Here is a 23,300-nt window from a genome sequence, read left to right on the forward strand (position 1 = left end):
TTAGTGTATATATATATATATATATATATATATATATATATATATATATATATATACACACACACACCTGCATACATATATAGAGAGAAATTGTTCAACTATTAGAACTGTTCAAAGATGAAACAGGCTATGATAGCAGGTAGTGAATCTTCCATTTCTGAATATTTTTAAGCAGAGGTAGGAATACAAGAACAGATGAATGTGTATTTTTATGTGAGGGATAGTCCAAATAAATTTTAAAAGCCCTTTCATTTCTTAAGTCCTATGAGTTTAGAAAACTGAAACCTGGGGAAGTTTACATTTCTCCAGTTCATATTACAATTAGTGGTAGAACCAGAATCCACCCTCTGACTCCCACCCAGGATCCTTTTCAATATTCTATATTCCATGTTATTGCTGCTCCTACTACTGCCCCAAAATGCCTTTGTGGGATTATAATCTTTGCCCTACTGTTTGGAGATGATGATGCTCATTCTAGCCAATGTGAGTGATGAATTCCATGTTTTCCCTGTAGGCTCATCCCACCCCGGATTGGTGGCCAACCCCTTTGAGAAAGTAACATACCGCTGGACAGTCCCCACCCATGCCGGCCCCACTGCTCGAGATCCTGCCTGTCTTACCTGGATGTACTTCTCTGCTGCAGATCCCATAAGAGATACAAATTCTGGTCTGGTGGGCCCCTTGTTGGTGTGCAAGGCTGGTGCCTTGGGTGCAGATGGCAAACAGGTATTGCCAGGGTTTCTGGCTGAAAAGCCTGCTGGGAAGAGGATGAGGCTGGGTTGCTGAATAAGAATTCAGCATGGAATGGGGTTCTAGAGGTGAGGAGATGGGAAAAAAACAAATTATTAAATCAAAAATTGATATTTGGTGATCTCGTGCTATCTTGCATGCTATTCTTTCATTCACAAACACACACCTTAGTCTCCATTCCTATTTTAAATTCTCCTATTATCTCCTCATTTTTTTAACTTCAGTGGCCCCTAAACCTTGCTCCTAATTCCTAAATCTGCTTTACTATTTGCTTGTCTTCTTTCATATCCATTTAATCATTTTTAGCTTTGTAACCTTGGGCAAATTACTTAATTTCTCTTTGCCTCAGTTTCCTCATCTATAGTAAAGGGTTAACAATGGAAGAAGGTATCTTCAGTTTCAGTGAAGATTAATTAAAATAACCCATATAAAGTGCTTAACACAGTGTCTGAGTGTCTGATACATAGTAAGCACTCAATAAATGTTGGCAGTAATAACAATAATATTACTATAATTAATACTGAATAATAAAAATAGTGTATTTTCTAATTCCTCCCCACATCCCAGAGAGTCTTCTCCTAATCTCCTAGGCACCTTTCCCACTCTTCTCCCCATTTGACTCTAAGCTCTGTTCTAGAACACCCTCTATTCTTCTCCATAATCCTCATCTTGTCCTTCTTTCCCACCCTTTTACATACATCCCTCCCTTCCAGTCATATCACTCTATTCTAACCTCCTTCACCCACCTGCAATTTGAATTTACCTGCGGAAAAATTTCCTAGAAACAACTGCAGCTCTAAGCAGGTGATATGGTCTTGGCTCCGTGTTTGGACAAGGAAATGGGAAATAATCAGGGATCTTTGTGTCTGGAGCTACACAGTCCACAATTGCTGAAACTATTGTTATTCTTCCCTCTGTTCTCTTCTACTGGGACTACAGAAAGGGGTGGATAAAGAATTCTTTCTACTTTTCACTGTGTTGGATGAGAACAAGAGCTGGTACAGCAATGCCAACCAAGCAACTGCTATGTTGGATTCCCGTCTGCTCTCAGAGGATGCCAAGGGTTTCCAAGACTCCAATCGGATGCATGGTATGGGGAATGTTTTTGCCCTGAGCTACAACTAAGAGGTTATGAGTAAAGTCTAACCTAGACTTAATCATGACTCATTCTTGAAAATACTGACAGCATTGGTCAGTTCTGCCCATGAGATAAGCTAGTTGAGGGATTGAACCTAATAGAACAGGTCTTATACTTAGCATCTTCTTGTGTTATGTTCTACTTCACAGTACGGGTGACACTGGAAAAACGTACTGTGAAATAATGATTCCACACAAAGGATCCACTGGAGAATGAGAAGAGTAAGCTGGGATGATACTTTTCCAGTCTCTTCTCCTCCTCCCTTATCACTCACTACCCTTGCTTCTCAACCCCATACTCCAACCAACCAGAGATATTTTTCTCTACATAGACATAGCTTATACTTTTCTGAGCTCATACTTTTGCAATGCTTTGTCCTCCACTTGAAATGCCCCTCCTTACATCTTTGCTCTTTGCCTGTGTAACTTCTTTCCACTCTCTAAGACCTACTCAAAAACTACTTCCTCCATGTAACCATTTCTTATCACCCACACCCAGGATAATGACACCCTCTTCTGAACTACTATTTTTTTTTATCCGGCCATTTTAATAACAATTCCAAAAACTCATCAATATTGTAGTTATCTGTTACATGGCTTTTGACTTCTGCTAGAATGTAGTCTCCTTAAAGGTGAGTATTGTTTGTTGTTAATTTGTGAATCCTTTATGTGGTCTAATGCATAGTAAATATTTATGGAACTAGTCAACTACTAAATTAATGAGTAGGTGGGTGAGTGAATGAATTAGTGGGGATATATCGTCTGACTTTCCAAGGAGCTCTCAACATTTTGCAATGAGATGAGACTAACAACACCCTAACAACACTCATAAAACATTTTTGGAACAATCTAAGACAGACTATGATTAAGTGCTAAATTTTGTAGAACAGCATTTATGTGACAGAATTCAAAGGAGGAGAACGTTAATGAGAAACAATCCAATTAAAGGATACCCAGAAGAAGGGAGTTCTTGAACTGAGACTTGGGGTTTGAATAGGTTTGCAATCAAATATTATAGACAGGGGAAGCAGAATCATGAGTTAAGCAATTTTCCTATCACATTTCAGGAGATTATCAAATAAAGTTACTCATTCAAGCTGGTCCCAGTGGATGTAGGGACTTTGAAATTATATCTGCTTCAAGCAGATCTTCCCATATTTTTGAGGAGAGTATGGAGGGTGGTGGGGGATCAAGAATGACTGTGTTGTCTTTTGGCTTCATCTCTTGGTTCTCATTACCAGCAAGTTACATCAACTGGAATATTAAGATAGTCCTACAAGCCAAGATTATTCCAGTCTGAATTTATAGAGCACCTGATTAGTACCAGGCAATGTGTCAGGTGTTTGGGCAGTCACACAAATACAGAAAAAATGATGTGCTTCCTGTTAGGTCTATTTAGAGTGGGAGATAGATTTGTAAGTAAATTATTGAATTCTGATAAGTGATACAGCAGAATTTTGTTGGGGAAAATTTCAAGGAAACTAGAAAGGTTGTAATAACTGCTTCACAGAAGAGGTGACATCTGAGTTTGGACATGATGGATGTGTAGTAATTTGCTATAGTGGGACACGAGAAGGAAAGTTTACTCCAGGCAGAGGGAACAGCATGTGAAAAGTAAACATGTGTTTTCTAAGTGCCTACCATGTTTAAGGTCTTGGGAATGCAAAGCCAAATAGAGCTCACAGGATAATGGTGTATATGTGTGTGTGAGAGAGTGAGAAGATAGATTGCAGGCAAGAGTCCCAGGGAGGAGGCTTTTGCAGGTGCTCAGGCCAGTGGCAATGGAAGTGAAAATAAAGAGAAGGAAGCAGATTGAAAGCTGAGGATGGAAGCTTGGGGAACCCCAACACTTTACAGAGGCATGAAGAATGAGAAAAAGATGGAAGAGGAACAATCAGAGAAGTTGTAAGAGAACCAGGAAAGTATGGTGCTACAGAAGCCAAAGGATGAGAGTTTCAAGAAAGTGGTAACAGGAGAGATTGGTACTTGTGTGTGTGTGTGTGTGTGTGTGTGTGTGTGAAGGAGTTGTGGTAGTGGAGAGTAGTTCAGTGTGGAACATGGAAAAGGAGGAGCAGGAGGTAAAGTCAGAAAGGCCAGTTGGGCTTTCATCCCAAAGAGGAAGTCCTTCCTAAGTAGAACTAAAGTCGCTTAGGGAAGAAAGCAGAAGAGTAGAGAATAACTCAGAAATTTCAAGTTGTGGGAAATCTTAGTACAGAGCTGATGCCATGCTATTGGCCAGAGTAGTCTAGTCTCATCTCCCCACCCTGTCTTGTGTTTCTGTTTTCTAGCCATTAACGGGTTTCTGTTCTCTAATCTGCCCAATCTGGACATGTGCAAGGGTGATAAAGTGGCCTGGCATCTGCTCGGCCTGGGCACAGAGACTGATGTGCATGGGGTCACATTCCAGGGAAACACTGTGCAGCTTCAGGGCATGAGGAAGAGTGCAGCCATGCTCTTTCCTCACACCTTTGTCATGGCCGTCATGCAGCCCGACAACTCTGGTAAGTTCCTTAGCAGTTGGCCCTAGGCTGAGAAACTGTTGGGCATGGGGGTGGGTGAGGTGGGGGGATGGTGAAGAGAAAAGAAGAGTCATGTTGAGGGTACTAGGGAAGTTTTCAAAACACTTCTGTATTCTTTTTCTTCATTGTTTACTCCATGTTCTGGTTATTTGGATTCTCTTCTCAGCTGCAGGCAGAATAGAGTGAAGAGCTGAGGAAGCTTTCTTTCTGGAACAACAGGAAAGAAGTAGGGATGCTGCTCAATATCAGGACAATTCTTATATAGGCAGAGAGTAGACTTGGCCACATAGCTCCAAATAAAAATTCTATAGATACAATCCTTGCATTGGGAAAGAGGTCCAGGAGATATACCTAGGCCTTCCAACTCTGACATTCTGTGAGAATTTTTTCCAAACTTCTGGTGGGAGTAGGGTGGGGTGTGCTGTAACAGTTTCATCCTAGGAATCAGAACACAAGAACTTCTAGTTCAAGCTCTTTTATTAATTTGCTGTTTAATTTTGGTCTAATCACTCTCTGTGGCTAGATTTCTTCCTTCTTGTTTTGTTTATTCCTCCCCCATTCCTCCCTTCCTTCCTTTATTTTCTTTCTTCCTCCCTCCCTTCCTCCTTCCATCTCCTTCTCCCTTGCAGTTTCTAGGGTGCATTATTTTTCCAGGCAGTAGGTGGCAATAGTGATTGTAAGGAAAATCTGTCAGTTCCATGAAGTTCCCACTAAACTTTTATTTTTGTTCTGTAAATTTCATTCATATCTGGGGGGAAAAATGTCTAAATGAAGCAAGTCACTTTAACAATTAATAATTTCAGCCTGGCACTGGCTTTGAAAAACATTTGACATAAATCAGGTCTCCACAGACTTCGTGGGTCCTCATTTCTGCCCATCCACCTGGGATGCTTTCTTGGTGAAGGAGAATTGTTGTTAGCAAATTGGAAACAACCATTAACGGGGCTGAAAGGAACAACAGAAATAAGTGCTTGCAGTGAGTGCTTGGATAGGGAACTTCTGAAAAAGAAAGACTTCTATCTAGCCTTGGCCCCAAAGCTAAACTCTACATTTAATCTCCCTCTTACAAAATTACAGGCTCCTCAGCCAGTTCTATATACCTCTCCAGAGCTTACTCTTACTTTGGATGAATAAAATTATTTTTGTGCCACACTACAGCCCTAGGAGAGTGACTGTAGATGGCTTAAAAACATTCTGATCAGTAGTATGGGGGGAGAGGAAGTGAATGAGTTTATAAGAGTAAAGGCTTAAAAATTTACACATAGTCAAGATTCCTGAGTTTTCTTACTAGCAAAAGCCCATTTTTTTAACTTTACATTTTCCAGTCATTTTATACTCTCCACTTTCTGAAGAGTTCCCGAATTGTGGAACATTGGAACTGGTAGAGCCCCTTTGAGATAATCTTAATTCACTTATTTTACTAATGGAAATATGAGACAGAGACCTTGAGGGGGAAAATGATTTTCTCAGGTTAGGAATGTAGTTTCTATTTTTTTTTCTTTTTCCTCTTGCCCCTTCTTGATCAAGCCCTGTTGATTCTTACTCCTTGGTGATCTATTTAATCTAATCTCCTTTATTCTGCCCTTGGGAATTTGGTCTTTGATTAAGATTAAGAGAGGCCATTGTGAGTAGACCCCCAAAGATTGGTAAATATACACATGTAATTAAGCAGCCTTGCAGGTGGCTTAAAAATATCACCATGAGATTCAACATTTTGTTTATGGGGTGCTCATAATTATGTTTAATACAATAGAAAACAAATATCTAGAAAAAATGCAGCAAAATGTTAAGAGTGTGAATGTTGCAGGTTTACTGGTGACTTTTTTAATCCTCTTTTTGTTTTGCTTTAAATTCTAATAATAATTAAATTTTGAATATTAATTGCATTTAATAGAAATGATACATTTGTATTTAAAAATATCATCCTGAATAATACATCTCAGGTCTTCCAATAGAACTACTGATACTAGAACTTTGAGTGCCATGGAAAGTGGCAGATAAAAAAGCTAGAGCTTGTAATGTATTATTTTCCACCAACTTCATGTTAGATTTCTTAGCAGTGATGAGAATATTTATTACTGCTCTGGTCTCTAAGGGTTTCCTTCCTCTTTTTCATCAGTGGAGCTCACTCTTTATTCTTTTCTTTTCCCCCCTTTCCTACCCTCTTTTTTCCCCCATTACTTTTTCTCCCTTCTCTCTTTTTTCTCTTTTTCATTCTTTCTGTTTTGCTTTTCTTCTTTTTTACATCTCCCTTCTTTTTTCCTTTCCTTCTTTCCTCTTTTCCATCCTTTTTTTCTTCTTCTTTTTTTTGCTTCTTTTTTTCCTTTTGATTTTTGCTTTTTTTTTTTTTTTGGTTTCCCTTCTCTCAATTCCCTTCTCTTCTTTATTTTTGTTTCTTTATCTCCTTTTTCTTTTATCTTATTCCTTTTCCTTTCTTCCTGTTTTCTTTTCTTTTTCCTTTAATCTGTATCCTTTCTTTTATCTCTCCTTGTCTTCCTCTGTTTCTCCTTTTTCTTCCTCATTTTTAATTTTCCCTTTCTTTTACAATTAGATTTTCCCCAAACATAGTAAACATCTGTTTTCTTCCACTTGTTGGTCTAGATGCTATGCATGTGAGGATGGATGAAGCAGTTCACAGTTAGTGTAAAAGGAAGATAGGTGTGTAAACAATATTCACAATGCTATGATAATGCTAACAGCCAAGAGCTATGGTAATACACAGTAAGTTATAACAACTTCTGCCTGATTGTATTTGGAGCAATACTTTTCTAGAAAAGTAGATATTCAAGCTGAGTCTTTAAGGATAAGTAAACTGTCAGTAGGCAAAGAAATGGAATGGGTGGTAAAGAGGGCATTATAGGCAGTAGTAATCATATGGGCAATGACTTGGAAGCAGCATCTGCCTACAAAAGTTGCATAGACTGATTTTATTCAGTGGTTATCAACTAAGGTAGTGTGCTAAAATGTATTTGGAAATGTGAGCAGGTATTTTTAGTTGTCACAATGTCTGGAGATATGAGGAGTATGATACTGTCATTTAGAGAATGGGAGTCAGAGATGTTAAAGCTTTCTGCAATAAGTAAGACAGTCTTAAACAATGAAGAGCAATCTCACACAACATGCTAATAGCACCATTGTTGAGGAATACCAAGAAATAAGGTTTAAGAGGAGGTGGAGAAGGAGGGCCTTGAAAGAGGTGATGAGAGCCTGACAATAGGTAGGAGCATAAAGGATGCAGAGAAGGAGCAAAGTTAAAGGATATCTGAGAGATCTGACAAGATTTTGCTGAGGGGCTGAGCAAGAGAAAGGATGTCTGAAATTTTCATCTTGTGCATTAGATGGGTGGTGGTGTTATTACCCAAATGAGCAAACACAGGAGCAAGGGAAGGGTAGTAACATGTGGATAGAAAGTACTCATTTTGGGGCATGTTGAGTTTTAAGTTCCTAGTGAAATCCAAGTGGTGTGGATTTTATAGTAGGTAGCTGTGGATGGAAATATATACTTCGGAGGAGAAGTCCAGGCTAGAAAGAGAGATCTGAGTGTTATCACAGTTCAGGTTCTTAAGCATGTAAACTTATAGGAAATAAAACTTAAGGCAAAAATCAACATTTAAGAGGAAAGAGGGAGAAGATAAGCCAGAATAAGGAGACAGATAAAAGATTGGTCAAAGGGGTAGGAAGAGACTCAGATACCAAGGGCAGAAATGTGTTGAAAGAGAATCATCTAGGAAAACAATGTCCATATGAGAGAATTCAGATAATTTGCTAGTCCAAGGTCACATGATTCTCCCAGAAAGTATTCTATTTGTTCTCATTCCCTCCAATGATCATCATACTTTCTTCTCCACACCAACTCCTGAGCTATGATTTTTGGGCAGTGTATATCGTCTTTCATTTGCCCAGAAATTTTTTCATTCAACACATATTCATTGCACACCTTCCATGTGCTAAGACTATGGTGGAAAGGTGAAAAGATAGACATGACCATTACTCTCAGGGGAAATACAGAATAAACACACAAAAACACAGACATAAAATAGTAAGATAATTTCAGATCATGATATATGTCATGAAGAAAATAAAATACAATGATGCAATAAAATGATAGGGACATTAAAGGGAGTATTCAGGGAAGGCCTCTATGAGAATGTGACATTTAAGTTGAGAGGAAGGAGCTATATGAAGATCTCTGAGCAGAACATTCCAAGCAAGTGCAAATGTCCTAAGGTGGGAACAAGTATGGCTTGTTCAAGGGTAGGAAAGAAGGCCAGTATGCTTGGAGTGTAGTGAGTTAGAAGAAGACTGACATGAAGTGAAATCACAGAGGTTGGCAAGAGTCTTATGATGTAAGGCTTTGTAGAGCACAGTGAGGAGCTTGGATTATACTCTGAGTACGAATGGAGCATTTAAAGCAAAGGGGTAATGGTTCTGGATCATATTTGTTAAAGAGGACCCTGGACCCTGTGTGGAGAATGTTTGAAGAGGGAAGGGGAAGAGGCAGAAAGGAGAGTTGTGAGACTATTGAAATTTTCCAGGTGAGAAATGGTGGTGGCTTTGACTAAGGAAGTAGAGTGGAAATGGAAGGATGATTTTGAAGGAGAAGATGATAGGATTTATTAATGGAATAGATATGTGGGATAGGAAAATAGAAGAGTTAAGAAATAGATATGGAAAGAAAAGAACAGATTGTTTTCTCAAGAAGTCTATAAACCAGTGGAAAGGACAGTTTATTTATTTATTTATTTATTTATTTTAATGTATTATTATATTATTTTATTTTTGGTGGGGGGAGGTAATTAGGTATATTTATTTTTAATGGAGGTAGTAGGGATTGAACCCAGGACCCCATGCATGTGAAACATGTTCTCTACCAGTTGAGCTATACCCTCCCCTCTTGAAAGGATTTTTTTAAAGAGAGGAGCAATTAGTCCTTAACTATGTGGTTTAGATATAAAGTATGCTAGGAGTAGAGAGGCCAAGAGCGTAGAGGCCAATGTGGGCTAGAATAGTCAGGGAGGGCTTTCTGGAAGAGATGAATCATGATTAGGTCTTAGAGAATGAATAACCTCTTATAGATATCTATGGGGAAGGAGATGGAAGGTACATTCCAGAAAAGTAATAACAACATGAGTGATAATTCCAAGATAGGAATGGGATATGTGAGAGGGGCAATCAGTGACAAATTCAATTAAAATACTGGTTGAATTTGGGACAGAGTGGGAAGTGAAGTTGTTGAATAATTTGGGGCCATCTCATAGAGGCCTTTGAAAGCCAGGAAGAAGAATTTGTAGTGGTGGGATAGAGTGAGCAGTAAGGAAAGGGATGCTGAAAAAATGTTCCAAGAAATTTTGCCTCTCCTGACCAATAGTCTATATGAGGCTTTGTATCCTTGACATCGAAACTTGGATCTTGAGAACAGGTCTGAGCATCTCTACAATTCAGACATTTAAGAGCAAACTGGGACATATATAAGGTTTATATATGTATATGTATATGCCCACATGTATTTCTTTGGGATTTGGTAGAACAGTGAGAAAATTGGTCAACACCATCTTTTAAATAATAATTATTACAGTTTTATTTACTTATAGTTTCACTTGTTGAACATTTACTATATACTGTGCCAAGCAATATGTATATATTATCATATTTAATTCTAAAACAACCCCATAAAGTAACTAAAATGATCTCATTCACCATGAGGAAACCGAAACAGAGATTTAAAATTTTTCTGAAGATTATATAGGTAATAAGTGCTAGATAGGTTGACCAACCATCACAGTTTGCTCAGAACTGAGGAATTTCCAAGGACACGGGACTTTCAATGCTAGAACTAGGGAAGCCCTTGGTAAACAGAAAGATTTTGGTCATCTCAGTGGCAAAGTTTAGTTTTAAACCCAGACAGTGTAGCTTTGGCATCAGAACTCTTAGCCTCTGTGCTCATTACTCTCAATAAACTTATAATAATCTTTTGTTTAATGTATAGAAGAATCTTATCTGAAGCTACACACTCTCTGCAATATGCCTATAGAGAAGCTGAAACTCCCCAAGCACTACACAGAGCTATTCTGATTCAGGTTTTGCTCTCTGTTCCTACCTTAGGGGTATTTGAGATTTACTGCCAGGAAGGCAGCCATAGAGAAGCAGGGATGAGGGCAATCTATAATGTCTCCCAGTGTCCTGGTCACCAGGCCAACCCTCGTCGACACTACCAAGCTGCGAGAATCTACTACATCATGGCAGAAGAGGTGGAGTGGGACTATTGCCCTGACAGGAGCTGGGAACTGGAATGGCACAACCAGACTGAAAAGGACAGGTAAGTCTTCAGAAAAAAAGAGATCACACTTTCAGAGATTCTGGGTCATTTTACAGTTAAGGAGGATACTGAAATTCTGAGACAAAGAGGCACTTATCTAAAGTCACCTAATAAGATACCAACAGATGTAGAGCAGGGACTAGAAAACAGGTAAGCTGGAACTCAGTGCTTCTTCTATGTTGCTATATTGTAGAGCTGAAGTAAAAGACCTTGCTCACACCCTCATGCTCTCAATCTTTACCTCTTTTCCTTTGGTTAGCCAGAAGCACCTATATTAGGACTTAAAAGTTTTGGAGAGTTTACTAAAGGGACTGAATACCCCAAGTTCAGCTGCTCCTTGGCAAAATGTCATTAAGATAGAGGCTAAGCTATATAGCAGGAAAAGCCCAAAATAAGGTAGATAAAATAAGTTAGAATTTTATTTCTTGCTTGCATAATAGTATAGATATGAGTAGTTCAGGGTCAGTAGGTAAACTAGTCACACATAATACTTACTTTCATCTCTGGAACTAACATGTATATTCCAGTTGCAGTCATTCCCAGCTATCAAGAAAGGGGGACAAAATCCAGGGCAAGCAGTACCGTCTGTAAGGCAATGACCTGAAAGTTGTATATATTACTTTCTCTCATACCCCATTATTCTGAACTTAATCATATGGCCATACTCAGCTGCAAGAAAGTCTAAGAAGTATAATCTCTGGTTAGGAAGTCACTTGCTCAGCTAAAACTTGAGTGATTCTATTACTAAAAAGGAAGGAGGGGAGAATGAAGACTAAGGTGCAGTTTGACAATTTCCACCATAGTTTATTTTTGGTGTTCTCACTACTCTTTGCCAATTATTTATGTTGGTTGTTGAAGGTTAAATCCTTCCTAACTTGTTCTGCAATCTAGAAAAATTCCCTTCTCTGGGCCTTTGTTTACTCATCTTTAAAGTAATGTGGTATAGTTGAAAGAACTTGACCAGATTTGAACCCAAGTCCTGACTCCTTTTCTGGCTGACAGTATCAATGAAGATAAGTCCTGTCACTTCTAGATCACTGAACTCCACTTCTAAGGCATATCTACCTCATCAGCCAATTGGTAATGTCAAATGATAAAATAAAAAGTAAAGCTCTTTATAAACAGGAAAACATTCCATAAGAAGAAATCTATAAGATTTCATTTTCTTCCTATCTCTTCCCACCTCTTACCCTCCAGCAATAGAAGCAGTTAGTCCTTTTGTCAGGCTAATTCCATCTGTGACATCTTTAAGGCTGGTGCTAGATTCCAAGGCTTCTGATTATCATCCCAGTGTTCTTGCCATATTAGTCATACTATAAATTCCCATCTGGATGATGGCAAATAAGAGAACATAAATAGATATTGAAATCTGCCATCTTTAATTGCAGTTATACAGCCAATGCAGTGGACAATCTGACATGGGAAGGAATAGGTTCCCTCCTTCTTATATCTTTTATCTGTGATATGAGGCTAGGTCTGACGTGGCTTCTACATATCTGAAAATGAAGGGTTGAGGGCCAGGTGTTAATACCACTCTTTGGATTCCTCTAGTTATGGTCATATCTTCCTGAGCAACAATGATGGACTCCTGGGTTCCAGATACAAGAAAGCTGTATTCAGGGAATATACTGATGGTACATTCAGGATCCCACAGCCAAGGACTGGAGCAGAGGAGCACTTGGGAATCTTAGGTAAGGGAATTCTACTTCCCTCCTAGTGTCTGGAAGCCTGTGCTGTTCCTAAGGAGGCCGTGTCATATCAGGAAGGCCTCTGCATTCCCCATTACCAGTTTTCAGTTTTCCCTTTTAGCATGCTGGAACTATAGTCATATTTTCTAAATCAACCATAAAAATAATCAATCAAATGGGGTTATTCATTAATTCCGCTGCAACCTGAACCAGGTTTTTCCAGGTCTCTGTATCTAGGGATCTGTGAGAGCGATTTTTTTTTAATGCTTAAGTCAGGGGAACTTAGGAACATCAAAGCATAAGAAAAAATGGTACAGGGAACCAGTATTACCGTTGCACCCCAGTTTAATTATTGCTGTAGTTTCCTCACTTTTATAGGGGCCAATGGGTTTCCTCATTCTTGTCCTTATGCAGAAGGGACCCACTGGCCCTTGAAGAGAACCCAGCAATTCTCTGTGCCAAACTCTCACTCCCTACCAACAATGACTCCACAGAACCCTGATTATCTAGAACCTTGGGCTATTATACAAAGAGAGCTGGGGTGGGAAAAGTGGGAGTAATTGGAGACATAATCTTGCTGTTGAAATACCCTCATCCTGTTGGTAGCAGTATCATTTCAAGGGCTTCTGAATTTGAGAATGGAGTCAATCATGACTTTCAGTTTTGAGACTCATTCTTGGGGCAAACCTTTAATTCTAGGGAGCTCCTATGTATGTACCTTTTAAAAAATTCTTTTAACATCCCTGTTCGACTATTCCACTAATGAGATTTTTTTCTTCTTTTGCATATGTTAGGTCCACTTCTCAGAGGAGAGGTTGGTGATATTCTAACTGTGGTGTTCAAGAATAATGCTAGCCGCCCCTACTCTGTACATGCCCATGGAGTGCTAGAATCTAGCACTGGCTGGCCACTGGCTGCTGAGCCTGGTGAGTAGGAACACTTAGTGAAGGAAAAAAGATGTGAAGCACCTCTGTTTCAGCCCTCTGGCTTGTTCATTTAAAAAATATATGCTCTTAGAGAACAGAAATAGGAATATTAGCCAAGACTAAGCCACAGACATAATTTGTCTCTATGAACTACTAATTCTTTCAATCTCAGAACAGGCTACATGCCTTAGGTCTTTTGTTTCATCAAAAACATCCTCAACACTTGCCACATATGGAGTCTTATATCATCCTTATCCTGAATACAGGTTGAGCTTCTAACCCTCTCTAGATATGAAGTTAACCTTGGCTATCATCACGACTAAAAAGTGGCCTGTACCAGACCACAAAATGATCCTGGATCTCAGCCATATATAACGTTGTTGTCCCCTTAGGACAAACTAAATCTTAACCCCATTCACATACTAAACTCCTAATACTAAATATAGGGTTACCATAATCTTGACCACATTGTCTTCCATTCATTTATTCATTCATTGAATAAACAATTACTGGAACCCTAATGGGTGCAGGAACAATGTTAGAAGTTATGGAAACAGTGGGAAATAATATCTGTTCCTACCCTTAAAAAACTCAGGCGATTATGAAATAGATATAAGTAAGGTAGTAATTTTAATGCAGTTTGAAGTGTTAAATAGAGGTTTTAAAAGTGTGCTATGGAGGTGTAGAATAGGTTACCTAATTTAATTTGGGATGGTCAAGGATGCTTTCCCAGAGTAGGTAATGCCTTATCTGAGATCTAAATCAGTAGTTCTAAAACTTTAGTATGCATCAGAATCACCTGGAAGGCTTGTTAAACCATACATAGTTTGCTAAGATTACTCCCAGAGCCTCTGACTCAGTAAGTCTGGAACAGGGCTCAAGAATTTGCTCAAACAAGTTCCTAGGTGATTCTGACGTTGCTGGATCAGGAACTACATTTTAAAAACCACTACTGTAAAGGATGAGAAAGAAGTATACAGGTAAAGGGATAGTATGGAAGAAAAGCAGAGAAAATGAAGCTCCAATTGTAGAAAATGCAATATGTAGTAAAAGAGAAGAAATTTGAAATTGAGGAAAGGGGATAGGTCCTAAAAAGACCAATTAAATAGAAAGAACAGAACTTGGTGATTAATTGGATATGGAAGGTGATTAAGGAGAAGGATCTTCAAATGATACCCACATATTTGGAGGAAAATTCTGAAATGAGTCCCAAACTTTTGGCATGGACAACCAAGTAAATAGTGATGTTATTCACCAATATAGGGAACATGGGAAGACGTTGATTTGGGATGGGGGACATTGAATGATGATAAGCTCACTTTTGAATTTCTTGAATTTGAGATGTCTGTAATACAACCAAACAGAGATCTCTAATAAATGTAAAGGTCTGGAGCTCAAGAGAAAGGTATGATCTAAGGGGATAGATGTGAAAGTGGTCAACATTTAAATAGTAATTGAAGGTAAAGGAATACAGTCACTGTGGAAAAGTATACTCAGTGAGACAGTAGCAATCCTAGAATAAGACCCTGAAGAAAAACAATTTTTAAGGGAAATACTAATTGAAGAGTAAACAAGAGAAAAACTGAGCAAGATGTTAGAAGGAAAACCAAGATAAGACGGCATCAAAAATATTAAAAAGAAGAACATTTCAAGAATGAAGTGACCAAAATGTTCAGCTTCCTCTGAGATGTTAAATAAGATAAGAACATAAAATTTTCCATTGGATACAGCAACAAAGGAATGACTGGTGCATTTAATAAATTGATGGGAAAAGAAGCCAGGTTATTATGGACTAAAGAGTAATTGGGAGGTGTGGGAGTGGAAATAGTAAGTGTGCTTTAATTTTAAGACTTAAGTAGAGCAATTTCAAGTGATGAGACAGTCTGGGGTTTGAACAAGGGCTAAAGTAAAGTGGAGGTGAAGGATACTGGAATTAAGGAGATCAAGGGTCTGATAGGCTAGAGTGTTGGATGAGTCATCCATATAGATTTTAAAGTCATTCAGCAGAGTGGTGGAGATTGGGGTGGAAAGGAAAATGGTGATCCAAGTACTAAAAATCATCAATAAATGACTAAAAGGAGAAAAGGGATACATTGGAAGCAGGGAAACAAGAAGTTTGTTGTAGTAATCCATACAAGTGATGATAATAACTTTAACAAAAGTGGTAGGCAATGAGGATTGATAGAATTAGATGGGTTTTGAAAGATGTTAGTAGATAATCAATAAGACATGATGATTGTACAGATGTTAGGGGATAAGGGAGGTATTGGAATTAAGGATAACAAATCAATTTCTCGATTAAACACCTGGATGGTGGTACCACTCACAAAGATTAAAAATGCAGGAAGTAGGGGGTGTTTTTGTTTGTTTAGGGGGGAAGATATTAAGTTTATTTTTAAATGTCTTGAATATGAGACACCTGTAAGGCATCCAGGTGGAAATGAAAACACAGAAGAATATGAAGTTATACTCAATTTGACTGTAGGTCTGTAATTTGGAAGAGACATTTGGAATAGATGTAAAGATTTAACAGTCACCAGTAACTACAATAGATGATAATTTAGTTCATTATCATATATGAGATCACCTGGTGAGATAGTGTATAGAGTGACAATAACATTGAGCTGAGAATGGAACTTTGTAAAATGCCATTATCTAAGAGGAGGTGATTGACCTTAAATAATTTATAGATTTAAAGCAACTCTAATTAAAATCACAATTGAACATGATTGTACTTAAATGAAGTGATTGTATATAATGTTCATTTGGAAGCATAAAGAACACCTGGACAAGAAGAGCCAAGAAATGCTTTTAAAAGATTAATGAGATGAATGGACCTAGAGAATATTATACTTAGTGAAGTATAGCTATCAAAGGTGAAAGAGAGTGAGGAAGAGACAAATTATGAGTATTACATTAACAGATAAAAACTACCATGCATAAAATAGATAAGCAGCAGGTATTTACTGTGTTAACACAGAGATTTATATTCAATATTTTGTAATAATCTATAATGGAATATAATCAGAAAAAAACTGAATCACTGTACTATACACCTGAAACTAACACAGTATTGTAAATCAACTGTATTTCAATTAAAAAAAAACATTGAGAAGACTAGCACAACCCAATACTATAAAGGTACAATAATTAAAGCATCATGATACTGTAAAAAAATAATTAATTGAACAATATAAAAATCTCTGAAACAGACCCAAAGTTCCATTTTACTTTTTTTTTTCCTTTCTCAATTTATTAGGTAGAATTATTACACTCTGACTGCACGTACACATTATATTGCATGTAAATACATATATGCAGTATACTGCACATTTCTTTTAGTTTACATATATGTACTGATAATTGTTTCTAAGAACAGATTAGAGCTTTAGCTTTTTAAACTTACATAGTTATCAAAGGAATAAAGCCAACTACAAAATAAGAATCAACAGAATGTGGTAATCCAATCATAAAGGACAGTCAAATGTGCTTACACGTATTTAAGAAACCAATCATCTTAGTTATAAGTAATAAGTAATTCATTTGTGTCCTTATTATTCTTGTAATTATTATTTTTTTAGATTCCTTTTATAAATGTTGTCATATGGCATTTTTCTTTCTCTTTTCGGCCCACTTCACTTAGAATGACAATCTTCAGGTCCATCCATATTGCTGCAAATGGCATTATTTCATTATTTTTTATGGCTGAGTACTGTTCCTCTGTATATATGTATCACATCTTCTTTATCCAGTCATTTGTTGATGGACATTTGGGTTGTTTCCATGTCTTAGCTATTGTAAATAGTGCTGCTATGAACATTGGGGTGCATGTGTCTTTTTGAATTTTATTTTTCTCCAGATATATACCCAAGAATAGGATTGCTGGGTCACATGGTAAGTCTATTTTCACTTTTTCAAGGAAATTCCATACTGTTCTCCATAGTGGCTGCACCAGTCTACGTTCCCACCAAAAGTGTAGGAGTATTCCCTTTTCTCCACACCCTCCCCATCATCTATCATTTGTTGACTTTTAAATGATGGCCATTCAAATTGGTGTGAGGTGATATATCATTGTAGTTTTGATCTGCATTTCTCTGAAAATTAGCGATGCTGAACATTTTTTCATGTGCTTCTTGGCCATTTGTATGTCTTCATTGGAGAATTTCTTGTTTAGGTCTTCTGCATATTTTTGGATTGGGTTGTTTGTTTCTTTCATATTAAGACGTATGAGCTGTTTGTATATTTTGGAAATTAGCTCCTTGTCAGTCACATCATTTGCAAATATTTTCTCCCATTCTGTAGGTTGTCTTTTCCTTTTGTTGATGGTATCCTTAGCTGTGCAAAAGCTTTTAAGTTTAATTAGATCCCATTTGTTTATTTTTGCTTTTATTTCCATTACTCTCTGAGCTGGTTCAAAAAATGTATTGCTGTAATATATGTCTGTGAGTCTTCTGCCTATTTTTCCCCTAGAATTTTTATAGTATCTGGTTTTACATTTATGTCTTTAATTCATTTTGAATTTATTTTTGTACATGGTGTTAGAGAATGTTCTAATTTCAGTCTTCTACAGGTAGCTGTCCAGTTTTCCCAGCACCACTTATTGAAGAGACTGTCTTTTCTCCATTTTTCTTGCCTCCTTTGTCATATATTAATTGACCATACATATGTGGGTTTTTCTGGACTTTCTATCCTTTTCCATTGATCTATGTGTCTGTATTTGTGCCAGTACCATACTGTTTTGATTATTGTAACTTTGTAGTATAGCCTGAAGACAGGGAACATGATTCCCCCAGCTCTATTCTTCTTTTTCAAGATTGTCTTGGCTATTCTTTTGTGTTTCCATACAAATTTTAACTATTTTTGTTTCAGCTCTGTGAATAATGTGGTTGGTAATTTGATAGGGACTGCACTGAATCTGTAAATTGCCTTGGGCAGTATGGCCATTTTAACAATATTGATTCTTCCAATCCAAGAACAAGGCATTTGTTTCCATTTCTTTATTTCATCTTCAGTTTCCTTCATCAGTGTCTTACAGTTTTCAGCATACAGGTCTCTTGCCTCTTGGGTGGATTTACTCCTAGATATTTTATTCTTTTTGGAATGATGGTAAATGGTATTGTTTCCTTAATTTCCCTTTCTGCTATTTCATTTTTAGTGTATAGAAGTGCAGCTGATTTCTCTATATTAATTTTGTATCTTGCAACTTTACCATATTCATTGATGAGTTCTAGTAATTTTCTGGTCACTTCTCTAGGGTTTTCTATGTATAGTATCCTGCCACCTACAAACAGTGACAGTTTTACTTCTTCATTTCCAATTTGGATTCCTTTTGTTTCTTTTTCTTCTCTGATTGTTATGGCTAAGACTTCAAAACTATGTTGAATAAAAGTGGTGAGAGTGGGCATCCTTGTCTTGTTCCTGATCTTAGAAGGAATGCTTTCAGCTTTTCCCTATTAAGTATGATGTTAGCTGTGTGTTTGTCATATATGGCCCTTATTATGTTGAGGTATGTTTGGTCTATCCCCACTTTCTGGAGAGTTTTGATCATAAAATGATGTTGAATTTTATCAAAAGCTTTTTCTATGTCTATTGAGAGTATCATATGGTTTTTATTCTTCAGTTTCTTAATGTGGTGTATAATGTCAATTGATTTGCATATATTGAAAAATCCCTACATCTCTGGGATTAATCCCACTTGATCATGGTGTATGATCCTTTTAATGCATTGTTGGAGTTCATCTGCTAGTATTTTGTTGAGGATTTTTGCATCTATATTCATAAGTGATATTGGCCTGTAATTTTCTTTTTTTGTGATATCCTTGTCTGGTTTTGGCATCAGGATGATGATGGCTTCATAGAATGAACTTGGAAATGTTCCTTCCTTTGCAATTTTTTGAAATAGTTTCAGAAGGATAGGTGTTAATTCTTCTTTAAATGTTTGGTAGAATTCACCTGTGAAGCCATCTGGTCCTGGACTTTTGTTTGTTGGAAGGTTTTTAATTACTGATCCAATTTCAGTACTGTTAATTGGTCTGTTCATATTGTCTATTTCTTCCTGGTTTAGTCTTAGCAAATTGTACCTTTCTAAGAAATTTTCCATTTCTTCTGTGTCATCATTTTTGTTGGCATATAGCTGCTCATAGAATCCTCTTATGATCCCATGTATTTCTGTTATCAATTGTAACTTCTTTTTAATTTCTAATTTTATTAATTTGGGCCCTCTTCCTTTTCTTCTTGATAAGTCTGACTGAAAGCTTATCAATTTTGTTTATCTTTTCAAAGAACCAGCTTTTAGTTTCATTGATTTTTCTTTTTTTAGTCTCTATTTTATTTATTTCTGCTCTAATCTTTATGATTTTTTTTTTCTTCTACTGACTTTGGGGCTTGTTTGTTCTTCCTCCAGCTGCTTTAGATGTAAAGTTAGATTGTTTACTTCAGATTTTTCTTGTTTCTTGAGGTAGGTTTGTATTGCTATAAACTTCCTTCTGAGAACTGCTTTTGCTGCATCCCAGAGGTTTCGGATTGTTGTGTTTTTATTTTTATTTGTCTCAAAGTATTTTTTGACTTCCTCTTTGATTTCTTCCATGATTCACTGGATGTGTAGTAGCATATTGTTTAGCTTCCACATGTTTGCAGTTTTTTTTTATTGATTTCTAACCTAATAGCATTGCAGTCTGAAAAGATGGTTGGTATGATTTCAGTTTTCTTAAATTTGCTGAGGGTAGCTTTGTGGACCAGCATGTGGTTGATTCTGGAGAATGTTCCATGTGCACCTGAGAAAAGTGTGTATTTTGTTTTGGGATGGAATACTCTATAGATATCAGTTAGGTCCATCTGGTCTAAAGTGCTATTTATGGCCTGTATTTCCTTATTGATTTTCTGTCTGGATGGCCTGTCCATTGGTGTAAGTGGGGTGTAAGGTTCCCCATTATTATTGTGTTATTGTCAATTTCTCATTTTATGTCTATTAAAATTTCCTTATATATTGAGGTGCTCCTATTTTGGGTGCATATGTATTTACAATTGTTATATTTTCTTCTTGGATTAATCCTTTAAGCATTATGTAGTGCCTTTCTTTCTCTCTTGTAAAAGTCTTTATTTTAAAACCTATTTTGTCAGATATAAATTTTTCTACTACAGCTTTCTTTTGGTTTCCGTCTGCATGGAATATCTTTTTCCATCCCCTTACTTTCAACCTGTATGTGTCTCTAGCTCTGAAAAGAGTCTCTTGTAGACAGCATATATATGGGTCTCGTTTTTTGTATCCATTCAGCCAGTCTGTCTTTTGATTGGAGCATTTAATCCATTTACATTTAAGGTAATTATTGATAGATATATTCTTAAACTGCCATTTTTGTTAATTGTTTTGAGTTGGTTTTTGTAGGTCTTTTTTTTTTTCTTTTTCTTCTTTTGTTCTCTTTCCTTGTGCTTTGATGACTAGAGAAGTTCCTTTAATATTTCTTGTAAAGCTGGTTTGGAGGTGCTGAATTCTTTTAGCTTTTGTTTATCTGTGAAGCTTTTGTTGTCTCCATCAAGTCTAAATGAGAGCCTTGCTGGATAGAGTATTCTTGGCTGTAAGTTTTTCCTTTTTAGCACTTTAAATATATCATGCCACTCCCTTCTGGCCTGAAGGGTTTCTGCTGAAAAATCAGCTGATAACCTTATGGGAGTTCCCTTGTATGTTATTTGTTGCTTTTGTCTTGCTGATTTTTAATATTATCTCCTTATCCTTAATTTTTGTGAATTTGTTTAGTATGTACCTTTGTGTAGTCCTCTTTGGGTTGATCCTATGTGGGACTCTGATCTTCCTGGACTTGGGTGAGTGTTTCTTTTCCCAAGTTAGGGAAGGTTTCAGTTAGTATCTCTTCAAAACTTTTCTCAGGTCCTTTCTTTCTTCACTTTCTGGGACTCCTATAATGCAAAAATATTAATGTACTTCATCTTTTTCAACAGCACTGGGAATACCACATTGAAATACTCATTCTAAAGCAGTGGGAATTCCACTACCAGCCCACATTTCATCTTTCTACCTCCATCCTTAGAGGTCCTCAAGAGGGAGATGTTATTAATCTGGTTATTCAGAACCCAAGATCTTTGTTGGACAATGTCTTACTACTGGGCAGGTTTCCTGTTTCTTTCATCTCAGCACTCCTTATTGCACTGTCTGCTTCCATGTGGTAAGTTGACCTAGGCCTGCAAATGTTTAAATTGGTTACATGAGGGGGAGGATATAGCTCAAGTGGTAGAGCACATGCTTAGCATGCACGAGGTCCTGGGTTCAAACCCCAGTATCTCCTCTAAAAAAAACCTAGTTACCTCCCCCACAAAATAAAAAAAATAAGTAATACAATAATAAGTAAATAAATAAATAAAATATAAAGAAAAATTGGTTACATGAGCTAGGACAATTTCTGCACTGCAGATGTAAACATCTTAGTTTCAAGGAGTTAGAAAGGGGAAGCTTTGTTTAGTCCTTTAAGTCAAAGTTTTTCAACTCATCTGTTATCAGAGTTCTGCAATAGGGCTTAGTGGACACTGGCTGAGTTATTAAGGAAATAGCACTTTGATTCTCATTTGGCTACTATTCTTTATAGTTCCCTTAGTCAAAAGCCTCAAGTAGAGGAGTAAGAGCCAGGATTTCTCATGTTCCTGTGATAATGCCATCACAATAGCATTGAAATCATGCCCCTTGTCTCTAATGCTGAGTATGTATAAAAGTTTAATATTAGAAAAAGCTATCATTTCAGTGGAGGAAAGGAAAAATTTATCAATACAGTCAGCTCCCCATATCTACTGGTTCAACATCCACAGATTCAACCAACTACAGATGGAAAATACAGTTGACCCTTGAACAACACAGATTTACACTGCACAGGTCCACTTATATGCAGATTTTTCAATAAATATGTACTACAGTACTACACAATACATGGTTGATTGAATGCACAGATGAGGAACCACAAATGTGGAGGACAGACTGTAAAGTTGTATGTGGATTTTCGGCTGCATGGAGGGAGGGTTTGCACCCTTAATCCTCATGTTGTTCATGGGTCAACTGCATTCAGAAAAAAATTCCAGAAATTAAAAAAAAACAAAACTTTAATTTGCCATGAGCCAGCAACTACTTATGTAGCATTGACATTGTTTCAGATATTATAAGTCATCTAGAGATGATTTAAAGTATACAGGAGTATATGTGTAGGTTATATGCAAATACTATACCTTTTTATATAAGGCACTTCAATATAGATTTTGGTATTCATGGGGTTTTCTGGTACCAATCCCCCATGGATACTGAGGGAGCACTGTGTATTGTTTTAGGACAAGTTGTTATTCCTTGGGAAAAATAAAATTAGATCTCTGCTTATTACCATATGTTAAAATAAATTACAAATGGATTAAAGGTAAAATAGTTTAAAAATAAAAGAATTGTAAAGAAATATAGGTGAACATTTATCTGAACTTAGGGTGGGGATAGGTTTTTCTAAGTCTGAGACCCAAAAAGGATGTTTAACATATATGACATTGTTACTATATGAAAGATATTTTTTGAAAAACAGTGGCCATTGCAAAAGAAAATGTGTACATATATAGACAAGAAATTAATGAAAGAAGAAACACAAATGTCTAACAAAACAAAAAAGTTTGGGTCACTAATAAAAATGAAGTCTGGCAAATTCACTTATAAAACCAGTGTGACCTCTACCCTCATAACTTTTACATTCTAGGGGAGAAGGCAGGTAATAAGCAAGAAACCAAGTGGGTACATATATGTTTACAAAATCAGGTAAGTTGTATAAAAGAAACAGAAGAGGATAATGTGACAAGGTGGAAGGAGAGGTGTATAGATCTTCCTGAGGCAGTGACATTTAATTTGTGACCTGAGGGATAGAAAATTCTAGGGAGGCAACTGTGAGAAAAAAATTGGAGGAAGGAGAGAGCATTCCAAGAAATAGGAACAGCA

The 23,300-nt window shown here is 37.0% G+C and overlaps 1 protein-coding gene across 1 annotated transcript in view; it reads left to right on the forward strand.

Annotated features, from left to right (window-relative positions):
- HEPH (hephaestin) overlaps positions 1 to 23,300 on the forward strand; it is an 87,737-nt gene that overhangs the window by 29,567 nt on the left and 34,870 nt on the right. Inside the window, exons 10-15 of the mRNA XM_015252233.3 lie at positions 515 to 726; positions 1,690 to 1,840; positions 4,176 to 4,388; positions 10,509 to 10,722; positions 12,274 to 12,413; positions 13,205 to 13,336. Coding sequence (XP_015107719.1) covers positions 515 to 726; positions 1,690 to 1,840; positions 4,176 to 4,388; positions 10,509 to 10,722; positions 12,274 to 12,413; positions 13,205 to 13,336 — 1,062 coding nt within the window. The remainder of the gene's footprint in view (positions 1 to 514; positions 727 to 1,689; positions 1,841 to 4,175; positions 4,389 to 10,508; positions 10,723 to 12,273; positions 12,414 to 13,204; positions 13,337 to 23,300) is intronic.

This window comes from Vicugna pacos, chromosome X (genome assembly GCF_048564905.1).
Source record: "Vicugna pacos chromosome X, VicPac4, whole genome shotgun sequence".
In the NCBI taxonomy this organism is placed as follows: domain Eukaryota; kingdom Metazoa; phylum Chordata; class Mammalia; order Artiodactyla; family Camelidae; genus Vicugna; species Vicugna pacos.